General features: G+C 41.5%; 1 protein-coding gene across 2 annotated transcripts in view; it reads left to right on the forward strand.

The window, feature by feature from the left end:
* Window positions 1–26,089, forward strand: part of LOC139423213 (junctional adhesion molecule 3B-like) — a 51,215-nt gene extending 25,126 nt beyond the window's left edge. For both annotated transcript variants that reach the window (XM_071174968.1, XM_071174969.1), the window contains exons 2-9: window positions 22,698–22,766; window positions 22,940–23,053; window positions 23,272–23,424; window positions 24,243–24,445; window positions 25,108–25,207; window positions 25,350–25,473; window positions 25,678–25,732; window positions 25,827–26,089. In XM_071174968.1, coding sequence (XP_071031069.1) covers window positions 22,698–22,766; window positions 22,940–23,053; window positions 23,272–23,424; window positions 24,243–24,445; window positions 25,108–25,207; window positions 25,350–25,473; window positions 25,678–25,732; window positions 25,827–25,862 — 854 coding nt within the window. In that variant the 3' untranslated portion in view covers window positions 25,863–26,089. The remainder of the gene's footprint in view (window positions 1–22,697; window positions 22,767–22,939; window positions 23,054–23,271; window positions 23,425–24,242; window positions 24,446–25,107; window positions 25,208–25,349; window positions 25,474–25,677; window positions 25,733–25,826) is intronic.
* Window positions 26,090–26,290: the final 201 nt, after the last annotated feature.

A 26,290-nucleotide genomic window follows, 5' to 3' on the forward strand; every position in this document is an offset into this window, starting at 1 on the left:
TAATCCTAGATTCAGCTCATTCAGGCGAGAAAAAACATCACCCAGATAGGCCAGTCGTATGAGAAACTTGTCATCATGCAAGCGGTCAGACAAGTGAAAATGATTGCCAGTAAAGGGGTGGCTGGGTAGCCTAGTGGTTAGAGCGTTGGACTAGTAACCGAAAGGTTGCAAGTTCATATCCCTGAGCTGACAAGGTACAAATCTATCATTCTACCCCTGAACAGGCATTTAACCCACTGTTCCTAGGCTGTCATTGAAAATAAGAATTTGTTCTTAACTGACTTGCCTAGTAAAATAAAATGAACTTTAATCTCTTCTCTCAATTTAAAAAAATGTGTCAATACTTTGCCCCTTCATAACCAGCGCACTTCTGTATGTTGTAAAAGTGTTACATGGTCGCTGCTCACATCATTGCACAGTGCAGAAAATACACAAGAGTCCAGGGGCCTTACTTTAACAACGTTAACCATTTTCACTGTAGTGTCCAAAACATCATTCAAGCTGTCAGTTATTCCTATGGCAGCAAGAGCCTTTCGGTGGATGCTGCAGTGTACCCAAGTGGCATCGGGAGCAATTGCTTGCACGCACTTTACCACTCCACTATGGCCTTTGCGCCATCAGTACAGATACCAACACATCTTGATCACCAAAGTCCATTTGATGTCACAAAGCTGTCCAGTACTTTAAAAATATCCTCTCCTGTTGTCCTGGTTTCCAGAAGAGGAAGTCTTCCTTAATTTACCCCACATAAACGTAACGGACATATACCAGGAGCTGTGCCAGGCCCGCCACGTCTGTTGACTCATCCAGCTGTAACACATATAATTCACTGGCTTGTATGTGAAGCAGTAATTGTTTCAAAACATCTCCTGCCATGTCACTGATGTGTCATGAAAGTGTTGTTTGATGAAGGCATTGTCTGTATAGTTTTATTGGCCTTTTCCCCTTGCATTGTCTCAGCCATATCCTCAGCAGCAGGAAGAATTAAGTCTTCCAAAATAGTATGGGGCTTGCCTGTCCCAGCCACTTGGTAACTCACCATATAAGTTGCTTCTAGCCCCTTCTTATTAATGGTATCTGTTGCTTTTATACATGTCTTACTACTCAAAAGTCGTCTTAATTCTCGCTCAAAAAACTCCTGTGGCTTATTTTTCAAATGGGCATCTTTTTGTTTCTGAATGCACGCACATTACTAAATGCACGCAAGAGTGAAGGTTTCATTGAGTTGTGAGATAGTACTTTTGCACATATAACACACTGTGGCTGAGAAAAGGCAATATAAATGAACTCCAAATCAATGTCGTTCTCATCATATTTGCGCTTTGATGGTCCAACGTCCCTGTCTGTTGTTCTGTGCTTTCCCGGGTAAGAGGGCAGTAGCTCTTTGGCTGCATCAGATTCACAACTGTCAGTGTCCATGCTAGCTGGGTTAACAACATGTAGAATTACTGATGCAAACATTGGATGTGCTCGTGGAAGCAGAACAACTTGTGTCGTCGACAGTTGCAGGTGTAGTACTGCTGGTAGTAGCAGTACTACCAGTAGAGTTGGTATGTGTCTCTATGGACGAGGGCCTTACTAAATGGACTGTTTGAAATCGTGAAGAATTGTTTTACTTTTTTTTGTAAAGGAATGTATTTTTTAAATATTTAAAGCAATGTGAATCACATTTTTATTTGGCGTACCCCCAGCGGCATTGTGTGTACACTCTGGTGGGCAAGTCCTGCCCTAGACCATCACGCGACAAACTTAGAACAGCTGCTGCAACTCAGAACGTCAGTGGGATAACATTGTGCCCAAAACCCTTAAGGGACCTAATGGGAACGTCGCCGAATGTCCTCAGGGCGTCCCCTTTTTGCTGGGTCTATACCAGGCAGTGTCAGAGGAAGGCCATAACAATTGTCAACTGCTCCAGCCACCCAAGTCATAGACTGTTCTTTATGCTACTGCAGGGCAGGTGGTACCGATGCACCAAGTCTGGAACCAATAGGACCCTGAACAGCTTCTACCCCCAAGCCATAATATTGCTAAATAGTTAACCAAATAGCTACCTGGACTATCTACATTGACCCTCTTTTGTTTGACTCATTACATACGCTGCTGCTACTGTTAATTATCTATCCTGTTGCCTCATCACTTTACCCCTACCTATATGTACATATGTCTGTAACTTTAGTATGAACAAATTCTTCTTTACAATGAACTGTACCTCAGTTACCTTGTACCCCTGCACATCGACTTGGTACTGGTATCCAGTGTACTGTATATAGCCAAGTTATCATTATCACTCATTGTGTATTTATTATTTTTCTATTATTTCTCTCTGCATTTATAGGAAGGATTTCACTGGAAGCATTTCACTGTTAGTCTACACCTGTTGTTTACGAAGCATGTAACAAATACAATTTGTTTTAATTCTGTGTAGAATTAAGTGTAGATATGTCTTGATTAGGGCTGGGAATTGCAAGGGACCTCACGATAATGTCACGATACTTAGGTGCCGATACAATATATTGCAATTCTCACTATATGTATTGCGATTCACTACTGCCATTTTTATTGCGATTTGATGTTCCAAACATATTTCTCACGATATGTCTGCTGCTGAGAGAGCACGAGAAAAACAAGTTTTAATCAGTCAGGGAAATAAAAGTTCTGAAAATATGTTGGCCCACTATTTAAAAAGAAGATGGAGAACATGCTATAGGATGACATTTTTTTGTGGGGGCGCAGGTTCAGCCAACTAGCGCTAGCTAATGCTACTTTTCAGTAGCAAAATATTTTGTATGTTCAGCCTGAATTTAGATGTTTTTGTCACTGGCCTACACACAATACCCCAAATGTCAAAGCAGAATTATATTTTGAGAAACGTATACAAATTAAACATTTTAAGCTGAAATGTCTTGAGTCAATAAGTATAAAACACCTTTTATTTTGGAAAGCATAAATAAGTTCAGGAGTAAACATTTGCTTAACAAGTCACATAAGTTGTATCGACTCACTGTGTGCAATCATTGTTTAACATACATTTTTAATGACAACCTCATCTCTGTACCCAAAACATACATCTTTAAGGTTCCTCAGTCGGGCAGTGAATTTCCAACACACATTTCAACACAAAGACCAGGGAGGTTTTCTATGCCTCGCAAAGAAGGGCACATATTGGTAGATGGGTAAAATAAAACAGACATTGAAAATCCATTTGAGGTTATTAATTACACTTTGGATGGTGTATCAATATGCCCAGTCATTACAAAGATACAGGCGTCCTTCCTAACTCATTTGCTGGAGGCCAATGGTGACTTTAAAACATTTACAGAGTTTAATGGCTGTGATAGGCGAACTGAGGATGGATCAACAACATTGAAGTTACCTCACAATATTAACCTAATTGGCAGAGCGAAAAGGAAGCCTGTACAGAATATTTTTTATTCCAAAACATGCTTCCTGTTTGCAACAAGGCAAAATGTGGCAAAGCAATTAACTTTTCTCTCCCGAAAACAAAGTGTTATGTTTGGGGCAAATCCAATACAACACATTACTGAGTGCCACTCTCCATATTTTCAAGCATAGTGGAGGCTGTATCATGTTATGGGTATGCTTGTAATCGTTAAATACTAGGGAGGTTTTCAGGATAAAACATAAAGAATGCAGCTAAGCACAGGCAAAATCCTAGAGGAAAACCTGGTTCAGTCTGCTTTCCAACAGACACTGGGAGATGAATTCACCTTTCAGCATGACAATAACCTAAAACACAAGTTCAAATCTACACTGGAGTTGCTTACCAAGGAGATGTTGGCCGAGTTACCGTTTTGACCTAAATCTGCTTGAAAATATATTGCAAGACTTGAAAGTGGTTGTCTAGCATTGATCAACAACCAATTGACCCAGCTTGAATATTTTTTTCAAGAATAATCGGAAAATATTGTACAATCCAGGTGTGCAAAGCTCTTAGACTTACCCAGAAAGAAAGACAGCTGTAATCGCTGCCAAAAATTATTCTAACATGTATTGACTCAGGGGTGTGTATACTTAGGTAATGAGATTTCATTAACAATAAATGTGCAAAAAAACAACAACATGCTTTCAGTTTGTCATTATGGGGTATTGTGTGTAGATGGGTGAGGAAAAACAATTGAATCAATATTGATTTCAGACAGTAACATAACAAAATGTGGAATAAGTCAAGCGGTTTGAATATTTTCTGATGGCACTGTATATTTATTTTTAACAAATTGAGTCAAATATAGACATATCGTCCAAAAATGTAATTGCAATATGTGACTGTATCAATTCCCTCCCCCCACCCTTCACTATTCTTTATATAGAAGTGCTAGCTCATTTTTCTTTTAATGCCAGTAAGAATAACATTCTAAAAGGCATACCTTGCAACACACTATCTCATCAAATAAAATGGCTGTTGACAACCTTGACATGTCATGAAAAAAGAAACCACTTAACAGTGTCCAGAATAGAGAGGTGACTAGGGGGATGTATAGGCTATTTATCCATTCAACTAGCCTAACTGTCCAGGCATTCGAAGTTGCTGTCCCACTGCACAAGATGGCTTTTGTTCAGGAGTGCAAACAAAAGGCAATTAATGGGATTAGCTATGGGGGGGGGGGGGGGAACTGCTGGAGAGGAAGACAGTGGGGGCGATGGGATTTGTGCTTGGGCTGCTGTTCCAGGGCTGATAGCATCTCGATGAGTGGACTGAATGCTACCGGGAGGCCCATTATAGAGACTTCATGAGCTTCCTGCTGCCTTCTCACAGACTCTGCCCTGTGAACACCATGATTGTGTGGCTAAAGAGTTCAGTAAGTGACTATCTTTGGCTGTGCTACAATGTGTTTCGGCCATTGTCACATTGTCCAATAGAAAACTGTTCCACTCACTTCCAACAGGATCTAAGCCTACGTAGTAGATACATTCCATTGGGAAACACAGAGAGATGAATAGATAAAGCCAAACCACTTTGCTAGATTTAGATATTTAAGGTTGTGAAAAGTCTCAGTTTTGTGAAAAGCTCAAGCGAGCCAGTGAAGTCTGGCCAATGTTCTTGTCCCCAGAGGCAGTGTCACACAGGACGCCCTGTCAACTCAGCCCTTTTTCAGAGCACAGCGAGCATCCTTTGGACCAGGAAGTGAGGCGGATTAAGGCTTTTGCCCCCACTAAATCAACACGTCTCTGCTAGCAGTGTGGCGTTATTATTCAGCTGTCAGACAAGCCTTAGCTCACCGGTGTCTGCTGCATACGTCGGCTGGCACTCTCAACAATGGCCGCTTATCGCTGTAGCTCGGGCCAATGTGGCCGAACCTACCCCAGTGTATCGGGCCAAATAGGCCATTACGACGTAAACTATACGCTGAGGCGACATTCCGGAAACTCACGCATTGGTATCTCTTTATGCTTGTGAGGAATTATTAAGGAGTTGTATCTTGTTATTGGAAAGATTTAGGAAAGAGTTATTATCGCAGTTGGAGGATGAGAAGTACATGTGGGGGGTTATGCATATGTCTGTGGAAGCTGGGATTATTATAGGATGACGTTATACATATTTAGCTCTTACTCTCAGGGCATGTCTAGAGATTTAACCACAATAGTATTATCTATCTGTGTATGAACACTGTCAGGGGTTATGGAGTGAACTAGCATCACCCATGTTTCAACCCCATTGCTTGTTTTGTTTTTTCAAAATGTCATCACAATCACATTACTTGACCATAATATTTGGCCAAGAAACCTATTTAAACCCACAAAAAGCTATTTTTCCCTTTCTCGACAAAGCATAGACATTTATTTTCGTTGCAATGGAAAAGGCTGGGGTGGAAATTACATTCCTAATTAGGATTTAGGAAAAGGTCAGTCTGCTTGGACTAGAATGTGAGGCATTTGCAGCGAGCAGGGCAGATGCCATCTGTGCAGAGTGCTGTGAGCAGCTAATTCTGGCACCCGAGAGCAACACGATTTAACACAGATTTTTGTTGTAGGAGCTTCGCTTCGAGCACGGGATTGACTCTGTCCCCTGCCAAAACTCTGTGATGAGCTGAATTAGGCCCATGGATCTCTTAAGCCCCTACCACGGTCTGAGGGAGCTCCCCAATGTATTTTGACGTGCGAGATGTGTGGCGTGTCAGATTGTAAACACCGGAGTGCTACCTCAGGGGCGCCGCCCACTCAATTTGCCTTGACAGAAGGTATTTTCAGCATCTTACACGGGCCAGCCGGGGGTTGAAAAATCAGCCACCTATTGATCTTAAGGGAGGATGGTCAAGGCTTCCCCAGCTGCCTGTAAAATATCAGGAAACTGCTATGCTTACTTGAGAGTGCAACCATTTAGCAAACTATGGGGGCCACTATAGCTGCAAGGCTTCTCAAACGCTAACCTGTTCTCACCCTACCAGACCCGCTACCGCTGATTGTCCACCACATCACCACTAACCTGCACTTAATGTACAGTATTGACTCCAGAACAAGCTATGCACAACCCATATAGCATGGTGGCTTCCCTTTATGCACAGCAGAATGTCAAACTGGCGCACCTCTCCTCTCCATTCGCACTTTCATACCCACTAAAATGTGCGTGACTTATAATGCTTCCTGTGTAAATGTGCCTGGATATAAATATGTAGATGAGCAGTTCCAAGCTTAGATTATTTTACCTGTTATCAGAACGCCCTATCATAATTCTATTGGCGTTATCAGACTTATAGCACTGGCTGTTTTGAATTTCATGCTGCCCTTGGCAAGTAAAAAGAGATTACCTAAGAGGTAGTAATATAAACAGTATGCTTGCCATTTAATACAACACAGGGAATAGACTACAGTGCATTCGGAAAGTATTCAGGCCCCTTTACTTTTTACACATTTTCTTACGTTACAGCCTTATTCTAAAATGGATTATATAGATTTTTTCCCCCTCATCAATCTACACACAATACCCCATAACGACAAAGCAAAAACAGGTTTTAAAAAATGTTTCCAAATGTATAAAAAAAAATATATATCACGTGTTTTAAATGTTTCCTTATTAATTACAAATAAAAAACAGATATCACATTTCTTGGGCATGACTCTACAAGCTTGGCACACCTGTATTTGGGGAGTTTCTCCCATTCTTCTCTGCAGATCCTCTCAAGCTCAGTCAGGTTGGATGGGGAGCGTCGCTGCACAGCTATTTTCAAGTCTATCCAGAGATGTTCGATCAGGTTCTAGTCTGGGCACTAGCGGGGCCACTCAAGGACATTCAGAGACTTGTCCCGAAGCAACTCCAGTGTTGTCTTAGCTGTGTGCTTAGGTACGTTGTTGTGTTGGAAGGTGAACCATCTGAGTGTCTTTAGGTGCCTTTTTACTGAGGCGTGGCATCCGTCTGGCCACTCTACCATAAAGGCCTGAATGGTGGAGTGCTGCAGAGATCATTGCCCTTCTGGAAGGTTCTCCCATCTCCACAGAGGAACTCTGGAGCTCTGTCAGAGTGACCAACGGGTTCTTGGTCACCTTCCCGACCAAGGCTCTTGTCCCCCGCTTGGTCGGGTGGCCAGCTCTACGAAGAGTCTTGGTGGTTCCAAACTTCTTCCGTTTAAGAATGATGGAGGCCACTGTGTTCTCGAGGACCGTCAATGTTGTAGACATTTTTTTATACCCTTCCCCAGATCTGTGCCTCGACACAATCCTGTCTTGGAGCTCTATGGACAACTACTTTGACCTCATGGCTTGGTTTTTGTTCTGAAATGCACTGTCAACTGTGAGACCTTTATATAGACAGCTGTGTGCCTTTCCAAATCATGTCCAATCAATTGAATTTACCACAGGTGGACTCCAATCAAGTTGTAGAAACATCTTAGGGATGATCAATGGAAACAGGATGCACCTGAGCTCAATTTCGAGTCTCATAGCAAAGGGTTTGAATACTTTGTAAAGGTCTGTTTTCACTTTGTCATTGTGTGTGTGTGTGTGTGTGTGTGTGTGTGTGTGTGTGTGTGTGTGTGTGTGTGTGTGTGTGTGTGTGTGTGTGTGTGTGTGTGTGTGTGTGTGTGTGTTTGGATTGAGGAAAACATTTTATTTAATCAATTTTAGAATGAGGCTGTAACGTAACAAAATGTGGAAAAAGTCAAGGGGTCTGAATAATTTACAAATGCACTGTAGGTAGCACACAGTATGACATTTTTCTCTGTAGCTCAGCAGAATAGTTTATGGAGAAAAGTAAGGATAAATGCTGGTTAATTATGAGTAGGACTGATGTCTGACTGTAAAGTCTATGTATACTGAGGGGTCTGTTTGGTGCAGATAAGTGTGATGCAACATACTGTGAATCAAGTGCCTGTTTCTTTACATCTAGGTAATATTGAGTGTTGAGATCTGATATCATATTAAGTCATGAGGAATAAAGACTGCATTAAATGATTGAAACATGATTATCTTAACAACCTTGAATTTAACATAAATATTTCCTATCTTTATAGGAGTTAATGCAGCAATGTTTCTGTTAAACAACTTTACAAATGTAAATCTGGTCAGGCATATCTCTGGACCTCTTAATTCAGTTAGGCCTGTAGGCCGGGGGATGCAAATTTTTGTTATGCTTTTCTACTGGGTAAAGCTGGAATGCCATTATTCCTGGCACACAATGGCCATCGACAATTGTTCAGTTGAATTTATCATTCACTCACTCCTACTGCCTAAAACTGTGTCACAAAACAATGGTCTCAATTGGCATGCAGGAGGGCCTGGACCCTGTGAACCACCAGTAGGACACCAAACAAGAGCACTATTTTAATCCAGGAACAAGATTTTATCATGCAAAGACGCTGCACATGACTCAATGAATGGGGACGGCAATATTCTGCTCAAAGACCATTCAGAAATGTTTTGCATTTAGTTAATAATTCAATTGAATAGCACATTTTTGGAGCACTTTGACATCCTGTATTCTAATGTTAAGCGAGTGCAGATCACAACTGGTATGGCTGCGCCACCAAAGGTGAAGAGTGAAGTTTTGTGGACCAGCCTGTGAGTTAGTAACTACTCAGCTGGAGGACAAAGTGATAGCGGCCAGATGAAAACGCTGACGCAAAGTGACAGGTTCCCAGGCATTCGGTGACACCATCGCCCCCTAACCCCTCCACTCTCTCATTGGTTCTAGTCAGGCCTACTCTTTGACCTGCGTAGATCAAGAGGGCCCCTCTCTGCCGTAAAAGCACAAGGGGCTGCCCTGAAGCGGGGCTTATCGCAGCCACACATGCAAATGCAGAATAAATGAATGCGCAAAGAGCCCTTCCGGGTAAAACTGAACTCTGCCAGAGTCGACCTGGAGAAGATGGAATGTAAATGAGCATACTACTGATTCCCAACCATAACTTCTAATCAGAGACCATTATACACACACAGTGCACACAGTTTTTTTCAGCAGTAGGTATCTTACTGGATATAGCATGTTATACAACGGCTGGGTCTAATCTTGGATGCTGATTGGTTAAAACTGCATTCCAGCAGTTACCACCGGCTAAATCTATGATGTTGAAATGCATATTTATTCTGTTCCATCTCACTGGCACTGCACAATCCACTGTCTCATTAGCCCAGCTAGGCACTTTATAAACTTGAGCTCCACTATAAAAAGCATCCAGACATTATCTCCCATTTCTTTTACACTAGCATTTGGTTTTCAACAGTGGAGACTTGGATAAACTTTGCTGTCTGTCTCTCTGACATTTGCAACATTGTTTCAATATTGAAATTCGATATACAGCTGTCCCATAGTAAGAAACATGTCGGGAGTCCGGACAAAACAGATAGGCAGGCAGCTTTTCTCTGACAGTTGAAATCATGAATGAGCTGGCATCATTTTTATAGATATATATACAGATAAAACAAAATGAAATGCAGCTAGTTTTCTGTCTTTCCAGCTTTAGTTTGAAGTGTGTTGTTGGCTAGTTCCTCTAAACAACAGTGTTCTGACAAGAGAGTACATGTTCTATGCCAGGCGAAATCGTGCATCATTAGCTCATTATGGATTCGTCCAAATAAATGTCACTAAAAACAGCTTAAACAAACACAAAATGCAACTACTTACTACTGTTTTTCTGGCTGCACAGTTTGATGTACTAAGTTAGCTATAGTTGGCTAGCTAGCAAGCAAAGGATAATAATGTTGCCAGCCAGTATGTCATTGGAACATTTATAAAGAACGACTGGGCTTCGAGGGCATTATCATTCACTCCTACTGCCCAAAATACAGAAAAAAAGACAATGTCGACCAGCCGGCTTAGGTAGCAAACTTAGATTTGTGTCAGGACTACATGGGGCGGCAGGTAGCCTAGTGGTTAGAGTGTTGGACTTGTAAACGAAAGGTTGCAAGATCGAATCCCCGAGCTGACAAAGTAAAAATTTGTCGTTCTGCCCCTGAACAAGGCAGTTAACCCACTGTTCCTAGGCCGTCATTGTAAATAAGAATTTGTTGTTAATGACTTGCATAGTTAAATAGAGAAAAAAATAAATACATATCTTGTGGAAGGATTAAATAGTATGAATAAATTCATCAAAATAATGTTTTTAATGGAAATATGTTGGTAATCCCTTGTATGGCACGGTTTGCAACAACACCCATGACAATATATCCTCCGAACACGGACTTCTTGGGCATTATCATTTAAAGATTGCACATACAATTGAAGTTTGCTGCTCTCTTGCACTGTTACAACACAGCCCTCCTCTCCCATATCAAGCCTGGTGACATTTGCTCGGCAGCTGAAGGACTCCGAGGTATTTTCTTTGAGAGGCTTGCGTTATCTTTGCTTGAACTGCACTATATTTAGTCGCAATGGAATGAGGGAAGACCACAAAGCCCATGTACATTTCTGAACTTGGAATTTGATTGCCTGTATGCATTACCATTAGATATCAAATCATTTTATGACAGGAGTTAACATTCCTCCCGTGACTGTTTCAATCATCATATAGATGCAACCAATGTGACGTCAATCCCTGATCTGGTATCCACTATCAACCCCAGCATCCTGAATACAAAAGGACTTTCCCTGATCTGGTATCCACTAGCAACCCCAGCATCCTGGATACAAAAGGACTTTCTGCTGGTGCCATATTCAGTTGTTACCCAATACTGAAAAGAGAGAGGAAAACAGCAATGGCAAGGCAAGTCCAGCGACAACCTGTGATTCGAGGAGATGAGGCACAAAAATGATGTGTGACTCTTAGGGTACTATCACAACATATTGTGCAATCACAGCATTGCAATAGTGGTCAAATGTTAAAGTTGCCTAGGGTTAATTACACGGAAGAAATTAGGCCCTAATCTATGGATTTCACATGACTGGCATCTGTTGGTCACAGATTTTTTTTTAAAGGTATGGGCGTGGATCAGAAAACTAGTCAGTATCTGGTGTGACCACCATTTGCCTCATGCAGTGTGACACATCAGCTGCCAGGAATTGTGTACAGATCCTTGCGACAGCATTATCATGCTGAAACATGAGGTGATGGGATGAATGGCACGACAATGGGCATAAGGATCTCGTCACGTTATCTCTGTGCATTCAAATTGCCATCGATAAAATGCAATTGTGTTAGTTGTCCGTAGCTTATGTCTGCCAATAACATAACCCCACCTAGACCATGGGGCACTCTGTTCACAACGTTGTCATCAGCAAACCGCTCGCCCACACGAAGCCATACATGCTGTCTGCCATCTGCCTGGTACAGCTGAAACCGCTATTCATCCGTGAAGAGCACACTTCTCCAGCGTGCCAGTGGCCATTGAAGGTGAGCATTTGCCCACTGAAGACGATTACAAAGCCGAACTGCAGTCAGGTCAAAATCCTGGTGAGGACGACGAGCAAGCAGATGACCTTCCCTGAGACAGTTTCTGACAGTTTGTGCAGAAATTTGGTTGTGCAAACACAGTTTCATCAGCTGTCCGGGTGACTGGTCTCAGACGATCCCACAGGTGAAGAAGCCAGATCTGGAGGTCCTGGACTGGTCCTGGAGGTCCTGGACTCTGGCAACAGCTCTGGTGGACATTCCTGCAGTCAGCATGCCAGTTACACGTTCCCTCAACTTGAGACATCTGTGGCATTGTGTTGTGGGACAGAACTGCACCTTTTACAGTAGCCTTTTATTGTCCCCAGCACAAGGTGCACCTGTGTAATGATCATGCTGTTTAATCAGCTTCTTGATATGCCACACCTGTCAGGTGAATGATTATCTTGACAAAGGATATATGCTCACTAACAGGGATGTAAACACATGTGTGTATTTCATTGGAGAGAAATAAGCTTTTGGATCATTTCTGGTGCATCTGTGCCCATCTGTGACAGCAGACAAACCTTTCGTTTCAGAATATCTTGTCAGAGCTCAAGCTTGGAGGATGAACAGATGGATCCAGTGTTTGATTGAAACCAGAGGTTATTTGTATCATCCAATAAGAAGAGAAGTGGCACTTTACGAAAGCAAATGGTGGGCGATTTTGCTTATCGTCCAAGAAACGGGGTAAAAATTCAACTAAATACCTCTGGTAATGGTGTTAGTCGGCCCATGGTGGTAATCTTCACTTCTTATATAAAGAGGCTTCAGTGTGCCCTCGCCACTATGTATCCCCACAACAATGTTAAACTGTGTTGGACCTGAAGCGTAAAAATAGGGGTGAGAGGGGATAACAAAGTTGACCGGTCAAGTCAGCTGTCGAGAGTGACCTCCACTGAGGAACTGGAGGTCACTGACACTGCTGGATGACCTTAGCTGTGACAACACAACCTGCGGTCACACGGCCTGCAAGCTTTGCCCTAAAACCGGTCCCTGCTATTGTTGTTGTTATTTTCACTGAAGACTTGAGGTCAGTTTGGCACATTTCTACTAAGGACTTACCACCAGTGTTTTCCCCAAAAGGCTGTTTCCATCTTATGGGCCATTGCTTCGGCGGACCTGGTCTAACCTGGGGCCAAGCCCAGGCCACTGGTACTTTTGAAAATAAGAATTTGTTCTTAACTGACTTGCCTAGTTAAATAAATGTAAAATATTTTTTTAAATAAAAAATTAACATAATCACTGGCAACACAATGGTGCTGTAATGGAAAATCCCCATTTAGCCACTTCCCCCCAGCTCATAAAAAAGGTGGGCCACCACCAGCAGGGTTGGGTAGGTTACTTTCTAAATGTAATCTGTATTTTTTTCTATTTTTTTCTTTAACCTTTTATTTAACTAGGCAAGTCAGTTAAGAACAAATTCCTATTTACAATGACGGCCTAGTAACAGTGGGTTAACGCAATTTTTGGATTACCCAAACTCAGTAATGTAATCTGATTACTTTCCCCACAAGAGGCAGGAAAGAACACAAATTATCCATCAAACACATTTGACTTGTGGTCAGATTCCCTCAGGTGGAAAAAACTTAAACTTGCACCTTTTTTCAATGCCTAATTTAAAGTCATTGAGAAAACAGAAATGTAGCAGTCTTTTTTCACAAACGTTCTTTCTGAATTTTAAAAGTATTCAAAGGTATCTGTTATCTGATTACAATGCTTTTTTTCTGGTAACATATTAGATTTACAGTTGTTTTGTAATAAGATTACATGTAAGAGATTAACTGTATTCAGTTACTCCCCAACCCTGACAACCAGAGCTCCTGGTTACTGGTGGGGGAAGGGAAATTTGCATGCTTTGGTATAGAAACTGTGGAAACTGGAACATGCTTTGTTTTGGGGTCAGGGCTAATCCTTTCTTAGAAAGGAGTTTATTCTATATGGAATATAAGTGTCAATTCATGAATTCATTAGTCTGTCTGAGTCCAGACAGTGTATATATTTGCAGCTAAGCTAAGTGGGAATTGGCATCTCCTAGGGGTAAAACAAATCAGATCTGTATTTTTGAGAGAAAGCAACGCATGCCACTGAGATTATAGGCTATTTTCATTTGACTTCTGTTGAACACTATCCTGTCTAACAGTATTGTGAAAGCATTTGGTTTTAGTGGGATAAAAGTAACTCAAAACACAATGTGGTTTAGCCTGCACATTTCATGAAGGGCCTCCCAGTAAATTTCTCACAGCATTACCAAAGAAAAACAGACTCTCTGTAACCAGGTTTTTAGCCAAACATTCCATGCAAATGAATTACCTGACATATGAAAAAAGTCACGACCGGGCAGACAGAAACAGGAAATGCTGGGACAATTTTATAAATGTCGACAATTTGTTCGTTCAACATGGTGGGATCTTTTTGTGTCAGTAAAATTAATTATTTGAGAAATGGCGGTGGAAACACCTTTATGCGCAAATATTGATACAATTACCATCATATCAAAGTAAACTTGGAGTTAAGTGATTGATGTGTGGTCCTCCACCTACGAATTTGTAACCTTTATTTAACTAGGCAAATCGGTTATGGTGACATGTTGATCGATGCTTGGTTGCCGTTTGACAAATAAAAAAATATAATCTCATCGTGTAGGTAGTTTACCCGCGCTATATCTGCGAGCTGTTGGCTAGAGTACGTGCCAAGATTTGAGTGGGCACATTGGCTATATACTGTAATGCAACAGTTTTTCTGACTAAACCATCAGTATAGTTGAAAATGTGATTGAAACCGATTTATGTATTTTTTATTCGGTACTTAAAACAAGTTATTTTTTTACGTGCACTACGTCATCACGCACAGCCTTTTATCCGCAATAAGTCAGTTTGATGGAAACACATCTCTGGTGTGTAAATGTACATATTGTTTTATGCACTTTTTTGAATATTCACATAAAAACCTGTCACCAATTGAATGGAGACCGAGCTAGTGGTCAAGTACAGTGAGCTCAAAAAGTATTGGGCCAATTTTGTTTTGTCTCTGTACTCCAGCACATGGGAACTGAAATTATACATTGACTTATACATTAATGTATAATTAATGTGTATAATTAAAGTGCAGACTGTCAGCTTTAAGTTGAAGGTATTTACATCCATATCGAATTAACCGTTTAGAAATTACAGCACTTTTTGTACATACATGTAGTCCTCCCATTTTAGGGGACCAAAAGTATTTGGACAAATTCACTTATGTTTATTAAAGTAGTCAAAAAATGTATATTTGGTCCCATATTCATAGCACATAATGACTACATCAAGCTTGTTACACTACAAATGTGATGCCTTTTCTGTTTGTTTTGGTTGTTTCAGATTATTTTGTGTCCAATAGAAATTAATGGTAAATAGAGTATTGTGTCATTTTGGGGTCACATTTATTGTAAATATGAATAGAATATGTTTCTAAACACGTCTACATTAATGTGGATGCTACCATGATTATGGATAATGCTGAATTAATTGTGAATAAACATTCCCCCAAGATGCTAACCTCTCACCATTACAATAAGGAGGTTAGCAAATTCTTTTTTTTTGGGGGGGGGGGGGGGGGGGGGGATATTTATGCCTCTAACTTCCTCACTCATCATGATTCATTATTCCGTAATCATGGTAGCATCCAGTGTTTAGAAACATATTATATTCTAATTTACAATGAAAGGGACTCCAAAATGACACAATAAATGATTTACCATTAATTTATATTGGGCACAAAATAATCTGAAACGCAAGCTAAACAAACAGCATATACATCCAACAAATTTGGAGATTCCCAAGCTTGATGTAGTCATTGCGTGCTATGAATATGGGACCAAATACATAACTTTTTACTACTTTAATACACATATAAGTGAATTGTGTCCTAATACTTTTGGTTCCTTAAAATGGGGGGACTATGACCAACTCGGTGGCCTTGTGGTTAGTGTCCACCCTGAGATTGGAAGGTTGTGAGTTCGATCCGGCCGAATCATACCAAAGACTGTAAAAATGAGATCTGATGCGAACCAGATGCATCTCTGGGACCCGATGCGTCTCTGCTTGGCACGCAGCATTAAGTAGATAGATTGGGGGTAAGGCCAGCGATAGACGAGGGTCCTGTCCAGGGGCTGTACTTGTACTTCAAGCTGCCTCACACTACAGAAACTGGAGATAGGCTCCTGCTCCTTTGAGCCATTCCAGCTCGCACCGCCAAGGCTCGCACATGCCAAGGCACACCAAGGCTACTTACTTCTGTACAAAAAGTGGTTCAACGATTCAACCGATATGGATGAAAATAGCCTCTGTAAATTTCTCACTCAATATTATTCATGATTCATTCAGCATTATCCATAATCAGTCTACACTTTCACCTCATAGTCATTGCATCATTTCAAATCCAAAGTGCTGGAGTACAGAGCCAAAACAACAAAAAATGTGTCACTGTGCCAATACTTTTGTAGTTCACTGTATGTGGTGACAAAAACTGTAACCTAGTTTTGCTTGCGAAGATAAATATTTACTCTCTTTGGGGTATTCCAAGTGTTCACATAGTCTCCCTCGGCTACAAGTTAAACTCTCGGCAGGCCAAGACACTGGCGGTACAGAAGTGCAGTTACCCGAGTGGCTGAATTGGAGAATGTGTGACCTTTTCCACACCTTGGCCAACAGGGAGCCATGCAGAACTTTTAAGAGCAGTAGAGGGAGAAGAGAGCTTAAGTCTTGAGGAGTGTTGTACTGGACAGTATTTCTTAGCACTGGGGTAGAGCCTAGTTTAACACAATCCACATATGGAGTGGAAGTTGCAGAGCACAGAAACACATCCCATCCAATGCCATCGCTAACTAAGGATGATAATGAATTGCTCTGTGGGCACCACTTGCTCAGCGAACGCACAGCCTCCTCCTCCTGGGGGAACTGAACCAATGGAGCAGTTTAAAAATAACGAGGAACGCTTCACGTGCTGTTGAATGTTCACTGAGGAGATGTGTCAAATTTCTAATCACGTGTTTGTGTGCACTACTCAAAAAAATATTTGAAGACAGCAACTAGAAGATACTTCGCAAACTAGGTACTTAAATGTCTGGGGTTTTCAAAGGGGCATGGGAGTATCTTGCTGAGGTGCTAGGCAGCGTTGTCACTTGGGGATTTCACTGGGAAGCTTAATTGGTACCCTCCATTTATGACTTCACACTCCTCTATAACTTTCTTTTACTACCAGAAGGGGAAATATTTGTGCCATTCCCAATAGGAAAACACCATAAAAAGCTAGGATCCAATTCACATGCAGGCATCCTTTCTCTAGTCATCAGTTCAATCACCATCTTCATGTCATCTGCATGTATAATTTGAAATGAAGCTAAGGGATGGCTTTTTTCTCCAGTTGCTCTGCTAAAAATGTTATTCAGCACTGCTACGCCTGGGATTTTAAGATTACCAAGAAGAACCAGCCTTCCCTCTTGAGGAAGGCGAGGGATACTAAAAAAACATGAATGTAAATTGCCAGATCGCACACAGATGTGCCCTGCCAGGAAGACGGGAAAGAGAGAAGGAAAGACAGGTTAATATAAGTCACAGAGCACCTTTATGGTTTGAGGGCTTAAACTACACACACAAAGGCACACACACTGCAAAGATCTGTTCGTCCACTGTATATGAACCCAGTGGGAAACACTAGAGCAGCCTCTCAGGCCCAGGTGTCAGGGGCTGCGTCATGGCACTGGGAAGAGTCTCTCCCAGAGCAAGGCGGAGAGGGAATAGACAGGAAGACAGGCGTCATAGGGCAGGATGTGGCAGACAGGGGAAGAGAGACGGGAGATACCTGTCCCACAGCGCACAGTCATCACTTCCTCATTGCCGCCTAGACTCCGAATGCTTTACTGGCCACTGCCGCCGATCCGCTAATGCCCCCCATCAGGAAAGCTCCATCTGTTGCTGTGCAAACGCTAAGGAGGATGTCATTGTTAAGAGGATGTATGTTCAAGCAAGGGCCTGGCCTGCTGGATCCGCTCTATCTCTTGTATTGTTCAGCTAGCCTCGCCTGCCAAACCAGGGAAATGATTAGGAATTCAGACTTCCTGCCTGCAGACTAGATTATTTTGTGTGTAAATTACCAAACGTCGGGACTCGTTGGGGACAGTATATTTTCACAGTATTTAGTATGTTGTTTAAAAAGCTGCCTTCTGCACTCCCAACGAGTATGCTCTGGATGTAGATGGGAATTTATTCCTGGAGTTTTTGCAATTTTTGTCCTGGACAATTGTTTCTAGGCCAGACCTCACAACCTTTTATTGGAGTTTCAAGCTAACTTAAGCACTAAATATGCACTAATACTGTCTTTACAGCCTTAGCTAGTCTTTTAGCAAGTAAAACAAATTAATAAAGCTGTTTTGTGAAATCAAAGACAAAATACTATTGTGTTTAGAAATATATTTAGGCAAGCTGATATGGGTTTATTGTCTTAAAGATGGAAGCAAAATAGTGGATGCAAAATAGCCCCATAATTTCCAAGATTCACAACTACCTGGGGCGGCAGGTAGCCTAGCGGTTAGTTGCTTGTTCAAATCCCCGAGCTGGCAAGTTGGAATAATCTTCCGTTCTGCCCTTGAGCAAGCAGTTGACCCCCACAACAACTGCTCCCTGGGTGACGATGACCTGGATGTCGATTAAGGCAGCCCCCCTTCAGAGATTCAGAGGGGTTTGGTTAAATATGGAAGAGACATTTTGGTTGAATGCATTCAGTTGTGCAACTGACTAGGTGTCCCTTTTCCCCTTCTATATTTTACAGTAGGTATGAGGTTCCTTATTGGATATGCATCCTTCTTTCGACGCTAAACCCACCACTGGTGTGCATGGCCAAAGAGCTCTATTTTCATAACCAAGGGCATGTCTTCTTGTCCCTTGATATTCTGAAATAGAAGAATATGTGAATATGTTTCAGGCTTTGACAAAACAATTTGATGTTTCAGTTTAGAAATACAGTAAATTAGCTTTTCAGTCAAGCATTGTTACAGTATTAACAAAATACTGTATTTTATACTGCTTTTATGCCTTGTCACTTCTAATGCTTGTGGGTTTTTAAAAGGCAAACTGAATACATTTTTCCTCTCAGGGCCTAACTTTTGTTGTCTGTCTGAACTAGAACTGTATTAAATGGATCACATCTCGAGAGACAAAGCCCAAAATACTGTTATTAAAGATTCATAGCCATTAACATTAGCAATGTGGGGAACATTAAAGTTTCAAAGGCTTACACTAAAGAATTACTCATAGTCCTTCCTTTCCATCGCTCCCACTCCTCAACTTTAGCAATGGATCGACATTTACATAATGGTTACCTGGAGGAAAATGGAGTAGGGTCATGCTTTTTACATTTCAGTCAAGGGGAGGGTTAAGTATTTTTTAAACATAGTCATTTGTAATTGATTCCATTTCTGTATTTTTCAGTGTTTTAGAATTAGTTGCTTATTAAGTTTCAAGTTTTAATGTCACATGCACAAGTACAGTAAAATGTGTTTCTTGCAAACTCAAAACCCAACAGTGCAATAATCAATAACAATGTATTACTAGAAAAAAACACAAGAAATAAGATTAAGAAATATGAAAAACTTTATTGTGTATTTAAGTAAGGAAGCATACTATATACCGGAAATATTTAAAAAGTCAGGTCCAATACCACATTTACATACTGGAGTGACCAATTGCCGTGCTGCAGCAGAAATAATAGTCTATGGCTTGGGTGGTTGGTTTCTTTGACCATTTTCTGGGCCTTCTTTTCACACCGCCTGATATAGAGGTCCTGGATGGCAGGGAGCTCGGCCCCAGTGATGTTATGGGCTTTTTATTAAATAAAATGGCAAAAAGCACAGGCCTACCCCTTGTTAGCTAAACATTTTGAAGAAAATAAAATGGATCCGATTATATAAACTGATCTATAACAGTGCTTTTTGCCCAAAGAAGATGGCTGCCTAAATATGGTTCCCAATCAGAGACAACGATAAACACCTGCCTCTAATTGAGAACCAATCTAGGCAACCATAGACATATATAAACACCTAGATGATAAACAACCCCATAAACCTACAAAACCCCTAGACAGTACAAAAAACACATACATCACCCATGTCACACCCTGACCTAACCAAAACAATAAAGAAAACAAAGAATTCTAAGGTCAGGGCGTGACAGGGAAAGATGTAACTCCGATGGATATGGGGATTTCATTGTTTAATTTTCTTTGACATTCAGAGGCTGAGCTACAACCTTTAACCGAGGAGACAAAAAATAGACTGCTTGAGAAGTAATCTAATTCTGTCACTATCAATTGATTAAGCTATTCACTTTCGGTACAATATAATGTTTTTGTTTAAACCCAGACAGCTTTTCGGTAAATACTTGTGACCTTTTTTTGTTGGGTTAAGCCACAGAAGAAGAGTAGCCAGCAGTTAAAGCTTACATTTTTCTGTGTTGGTTGGCCTAGGGTGGAAAGGTAGGCCTAACTTTTGAAAGTACCACGCTCAGATCAAAATGTTTAGAAACAGCGACAGGTTCGTTGCAAACAAGACACACTGATTTGGAATTGCAGAAATATGATAAGATAAACACATAGACCTATTTCTCTGTCCATCCTTAGCCTGCAATTTCAGTAATTTGTGTGGTATTAAAAAATAATCTCCTAATATGTAAAATGAAGTACAATTGCGTGAAATGTTTCTAAAAGGCCATTTTTTTCTCTGACCTGCAAATACGATGACAGATTCATGCAATGTTTTTACCATAAAGGCGATATTTCCACCCCTACTCTTGTCTACAGTGGTATGCCAACCTACAACCTTCTGGCCTGCAGCCCTGTGCACTATCAAAATTCCTGTATTGCCATGTAATGCTGACAGGACGAAGAACAGTTTCTAAAACTGCATATCTAAGGCTCTGGTCTGTCCAAGAAGTGAGGGTAAACGGATCACTCCCTTACTACATATCATTAATTGTTCAATATAAGATTAATGTAAGAGGGCAGATAATCACCTTTTTCAAAATGTGGGACAATGTATAGCATGGTGTTTAAACTGACGACATAAGGTAAACAAGCTGTGATCTAGTAATGATCTCAGAGACATTAGGGTAAGCAGCTTACCCTGTCTGCTTTAGAAGGCAACCCTAGTCAGCTCCCTTAGCCATGCTTGCATTGGATAGTGCATTGGATAGCAGGGAACTAGTATGATACCAAAGCAAACTGACCTTGACTTACAAGGAACTGGGTGAGTGTCACAGAAAACACACCTACTTTAATGCCTGGGTGTGAGTAGAATTTCCTGGGGAATGGTCTACCAAAGGATCCGTGACCTTATGCTTTCAGAAAGACTTCAGGTCACCGACTCGCCTTACTGTGTGAAAGAACTGTGTGGTGCTTTGCTAATTCACTGTATCAGCAGAGGCCTGGTGAACTCTAAAACAGTAAAAGGCTATAAATGGGCTCCTGTCTTTTTAATGGATTGGGGGGCTTAGGCCTCTAGCAGCTACTTGAGCCTAAGCTTTAGTCTCAGGGAGACTATTCATGGGTGTATGACTGGGTTGGGATGCATGTGTGGGAGCATGGCCTTTCTGTATGATTCTGAAGTGCACACGGCAAAAAGTGAAATCTAATCAAGCATAAATATCTTATAATGAGTGATAATTCATTTATTAAAATTAGTGTTTTTTTCTTACCAAGCTAAATTATCTACTATCATTGGCAGATATTTTTTTTGCCTAAAAAATGCCAGCACCAAACCAGTGTCTCTACATTTGTATGTTTGGTAGAAAACAATAATGTTAAAAAGTTCTAAACTGTGATTTTCAAACACTATGAGATTCACGGTGATGTAGGGAGCTAGAAAATACCCTCCCTCTGGCTAAAAACTTGTTGCAGGTTTTGAAAATCATTTAAAAAAAAATGTTTTAATCCCACCCTGTGATGTCACAGAGAAGCATTTTTTAGAACTCTTTTTATATTTTTAACCACAGATCATAGAAGCCCGGCCTTTTCACATATGTAGACACTGGTTTGGTGCTGGAAATAATGAATATGAGGTTGAAAAGTGATGGAGTTGCAAGTCATTTATCTCATTTAAAGATAAGACGATTTAAGGTAAAATATATTGAAATACATGTAAGATAAATGACTTGCAACTCCATCACTTTTCAACCTCCAGCACCAACCCAGTGTCTACATATGTGAAAACGCTGTGTATTTTTTTCGTTAAAAGAAGTGAAATTACCTACCATTAATGTTAGATAATTTAGTTTGTTCAGAAGAAAACACATTTAAGATTGCTTCAATTAAACTTTTTATAGTACATCCCTCTGTCATAGACAAAAGCGGGCGTGCTTCCAGGGCACTCATGGCCCATTACTGCTACATGGGCACACGTGTCAGGAACAGAGAGAGAGAGAGAAAGAAAGAGAGGGTTCGGGCAGGCGGCTAGGCTGCCACTGGCACGGGAGAGCTCGCACCGAGAAGGGCGCCCGTCTCCCTGCACAATTACCCACCGTGCGCAGAAACTGAGCTCGCCTTGCGTATGTCCGCATTGGTTCGCCCCGCCAGACTAAAAATGGAAGGTAACAGATCCAGGTCATGGTACGCTGGAAATAATGAAGAATGCGTCTGGGTGGGTTGGTAGACTGGGAGCAAGGGGATGGAGGGGTTGATGTTGATTGACTTTCTGGAATTTTGGATGAACTGACTGGTTAGAAACATCCCTAATGCAGGCATAACAGCCAGCTGACATACCACAGCACTGCAAACAGCTACCAATGGACATTGCACGTGTGTGTAATAGCAACGTTTGTTAGTAAGGCTCATATTTTTTCCTTTCCTGTTTTGCAGGCTACTTCAACGTATTGGCAGTAATACTGAAAACAACGAATGATGCGCCATGGGCCAACGAGTTTGAATGTAAGAGCCAATAGAGATGTCGTAATATATACACCAACATGACAATCAGTTACAGACATTTCCTGCTTGACCTTGACATGACACTAAGGAACCAGAAGTAGATAACATCGACCCTCTGCTTCTTCCTTTAAAAAAAAAACTTAAATCTAATTCCCTCTTGTCTCCTCTGGCAGCTATCGAATTGTCCTGTTTGATAGAGTCCATCTCCACAAAAAACCCAAGAATCGAATGGAAGAAAATTAAGGATGGGGAGCCCAGTTATGTCTACTTTGAGAAGAAAATCTCAGGTAACAGACTCAACGGAGTGCTTTGTCATAATGGCGTCTTCACTAATATCTCCAACATCAATATCAAAGTGACAAAACCCCCCCAAAAAATGTTCAAATCCTCTTACAGACACAAACAACTTGGACTAATGAGGGAACGACATTCTGTTTTATACTCATCATGAATTATTCCTGTATTAAATCAATGGCAACTTAAAGCATGTTTTTTAATCCTGCAGGAGATTTGGAGGGCAGAGCAATGATCAGAGAGCCTGCGACATTGGTGATAACCAACGCCACAAGATCAGACTCAGCCAGTTACCGTTGCGAGGTCAGCGCTCAGACTGACCTTAAATCCTTTGATGAGATTTTGATCAACCTCGTCGTAAGAGGTAGGTCTATCATCCCAGCCAGCCACATTTCTTCACATCTGCTCAACACATCATCATCAGCTTCTTGCTCCAGAAGCACATCATTAGTTGTATTACTACAGTAAACTGTGGTATAATATTGAAACCAGAATAAATACAAGACTATACACCCACAAGAAGATGCATCACCTTGTGGCTATGACTGAAATTACATGTTTGGGGAAGGGAGCATTGCTGCTACCTCTGTGAAATTGCATGTTTGCCATCAGTCATTTGCGTTGCAATAATGCATCTCATCATCTCATCATGATTTAATGCATCTCATAATTTCGATGCTAAAATGTTTGCCGTTAGTCTTAAACCTTGAAGCTTTGAAAGTTGCTATGAAACATAACATACAAAACACAATGAACATGTAGTCTTTGTACCTAAAACAGCCATATCAGTTTACAGGGACTTGTTTTTCCTCTGTTTTACTAAAACGGAGCTGCATTAGTGGTTACAACTATCGATGCTGTAAGCTGAAACCGTGTTTTAGGTCACGCCAACCTTTTGGCACACGTAGTGTATGAGGATGCTTTTTGACAGGCCCGTCCCTGCTCCAAAGGCGTGTTCTGGGCTATATGGGGAAACCTCTGAAACTGCACCCTCGCTAAATCGCAGTGCTAAAGATGGAAAGTGTTGGCAGGGTTTGGCACGGGGCAAAAAACACATACCCACCCTCCGAGATCATTCATTGGCCTAGTAACTACAATTCAGTGTGTATCATAGGCTATGCTGTTTTTGACACAATCAGATGCTGAATGTTGCCATTGCTAAATGTGTGATTGTGTCCACAGTGAAGCCAGTGGTGCCGAAATGTGCTGTCCCCAAATCGGTGCCTGTAGGGACGGCGGCAGAGCTGCGATGCGTGGAGGATCAAGGTTTCCCCAAGTCTCAGTACCAATGGTTCCGCAACAAGGAGGAAATCCCAGATGACCCCAAGACCAGCCCTAAGTTCATCAACTCCTCCTACACGCTCAACACCGAAACAGGCACCCTGGTGAGTGTATGTTTGTGTGCGGTGACTGGGAGGGAAGGGGCCACTGTAGTGCAAGGCGAGGCTGCGGGGGTGGTGGCCTTGCCCCCAGCGGTAGGGGCAGATATTTTGGGGTGACAGTTGATGGTGTGAGGGGGCTTGAGCCATTAGGGGATTCTGCTGTCCTCATTGGCACATTCCTGAACTCCCTCTCCCCTGCTCAGCCAGATAGTCAGTGGCTCGGCCTTTTCACTCCACTCAACCTTTACACTGGCTTCTAAAGTTTGGCCTGGCTGTCACTGACATACTTTACTTCCAGGGAGTCACACCCTACTACTGTTCATATTGGCCGCTTGTCCTTGAAGACCACCAGCACATGCTGCCAAATCTGCTTTTCATATCCAACTGAAAGCTAACTAATTAGTAACAGGACTAGAATTAGAGGACAAGACCTTCATTAACGTGGGTTAAAATCCGATGGGAGACAGCATACAACGAGAACTGAAGGGATATCTGTTGAACAGTTTAGCAACTCATTTTCGGGACAGTTCCACCCCCAATGTAATTCAAATTGAACCTTGTTATAAGCCTGCACTTTCCCACATGCAGTAAATACACCAGAATGAAAGGACTCTGTTTATACTGAGTGTAATTGAGACTTGCTGCTGTTGGTTTTTCCTCTGCAGAAATTCAGTGCTGTCAGAATGAACGACTCAGCAGAGTACTTCTGCCGAGCAAAGAACGACGCGGGCCACTCAGAGTGTGGACCGCAGACAATGGAAATCTGTAAGTCTGTCTGACAGCTGACAAATTTGTACACAAGACACATGTTGTTTGTTGAAGCATGTCATTCCAGTAGTCCGGTGTTCAATTCATAAAGAGCCAGTTGAAACATCAATTCTTCATCCTTCCTGTTGTTCTTCCCCAGATGATATCAATATTGCCAGGATCATCCTGGGAGTGCTGGTGGTGGTGCTATTGTGCATAACAGTGGGCCTCTGCTTTGCGTACAAGCGTGGCTACTTCGCCAGCCAGAAACAGACTGGAAACAAGTGAGTGAAACTTCCTCTTGAGCGGCAATAGGGATGGGTCATGGCTCATTGAGGTTTAACATTTGCCAATTTAGACTTTATGAACAAGCTTGACCTCACAACTTGACCTGGTTTTATAACATGCATGGAACAATTCTTTCTAGAAATGTGTTGTTTTTGCAACAGCATAATGCCTTCTGATCATGTCTCCGTTGTGTTTCACAGTTACAAAGCACCAGCCAAAGGAGAAGGAGTGGACTACGTCAGAGCCGAGGACGAGGTGCGTAAAGAAAAACTACAATTTTTTTAACTCCAAAAAGTTCAACTAGGCAGTCCTTTAACTTTAGCTTACTTGCTCTTCCTTTTTATTCCAGGGCGACTTCCGACACAAATCTTCGTTTGTCATCTGAAGAGAAAGACGAAGGGCATGGAAGTGAAAGGTGTGGTACTTTGGACGGAACTCATTAAGTGTGTGAGATGACCAGTGAGCTGCCACAGTACGTGCCTTGAGCTCTCAGCATGTCTGAAATGATTCAAGTTTGCCAAAGATGACAAGTTTTCACATCTATATAGAACTGTTAACCATTGTTACAGACAAGTTTTCACATTTGTATAGAACTGTTAACCATTGTTACAGACAAGTTTTCACATCTATATAGAACTGTTAACCATTGTTACAGACAAGTTTTCACATCTATATAGAACTGTTAACCATTGTTACAGACAAGTTTTCACATCTATATAGAACTGTTAACCATTGTTACAGACAAGTTTTCACATTTGTATAGAGCTGTTAACCATTGTTACAGACAAGTTTTCACATCTATATAGAACTGTT

The sequence above is a fragment of the Oncorhynchus clarkii genome, chromosome 12 (assembly GCF_045791955.1).
Source record: "Oncorhynchus clarkii lewisi isolate Uvic-CL-2024 chromosome 12, UVic_Ocla_1.0, whole genome shotgun sequence".
NCBI classification, from domain to species: domain Eukaryota; kingdom Metazoa; phylum Chordata; class Actinopteri; order Salmoniformes; family Salmonidae; genus Oncorhynchus; species Oncorhynchus clarkii.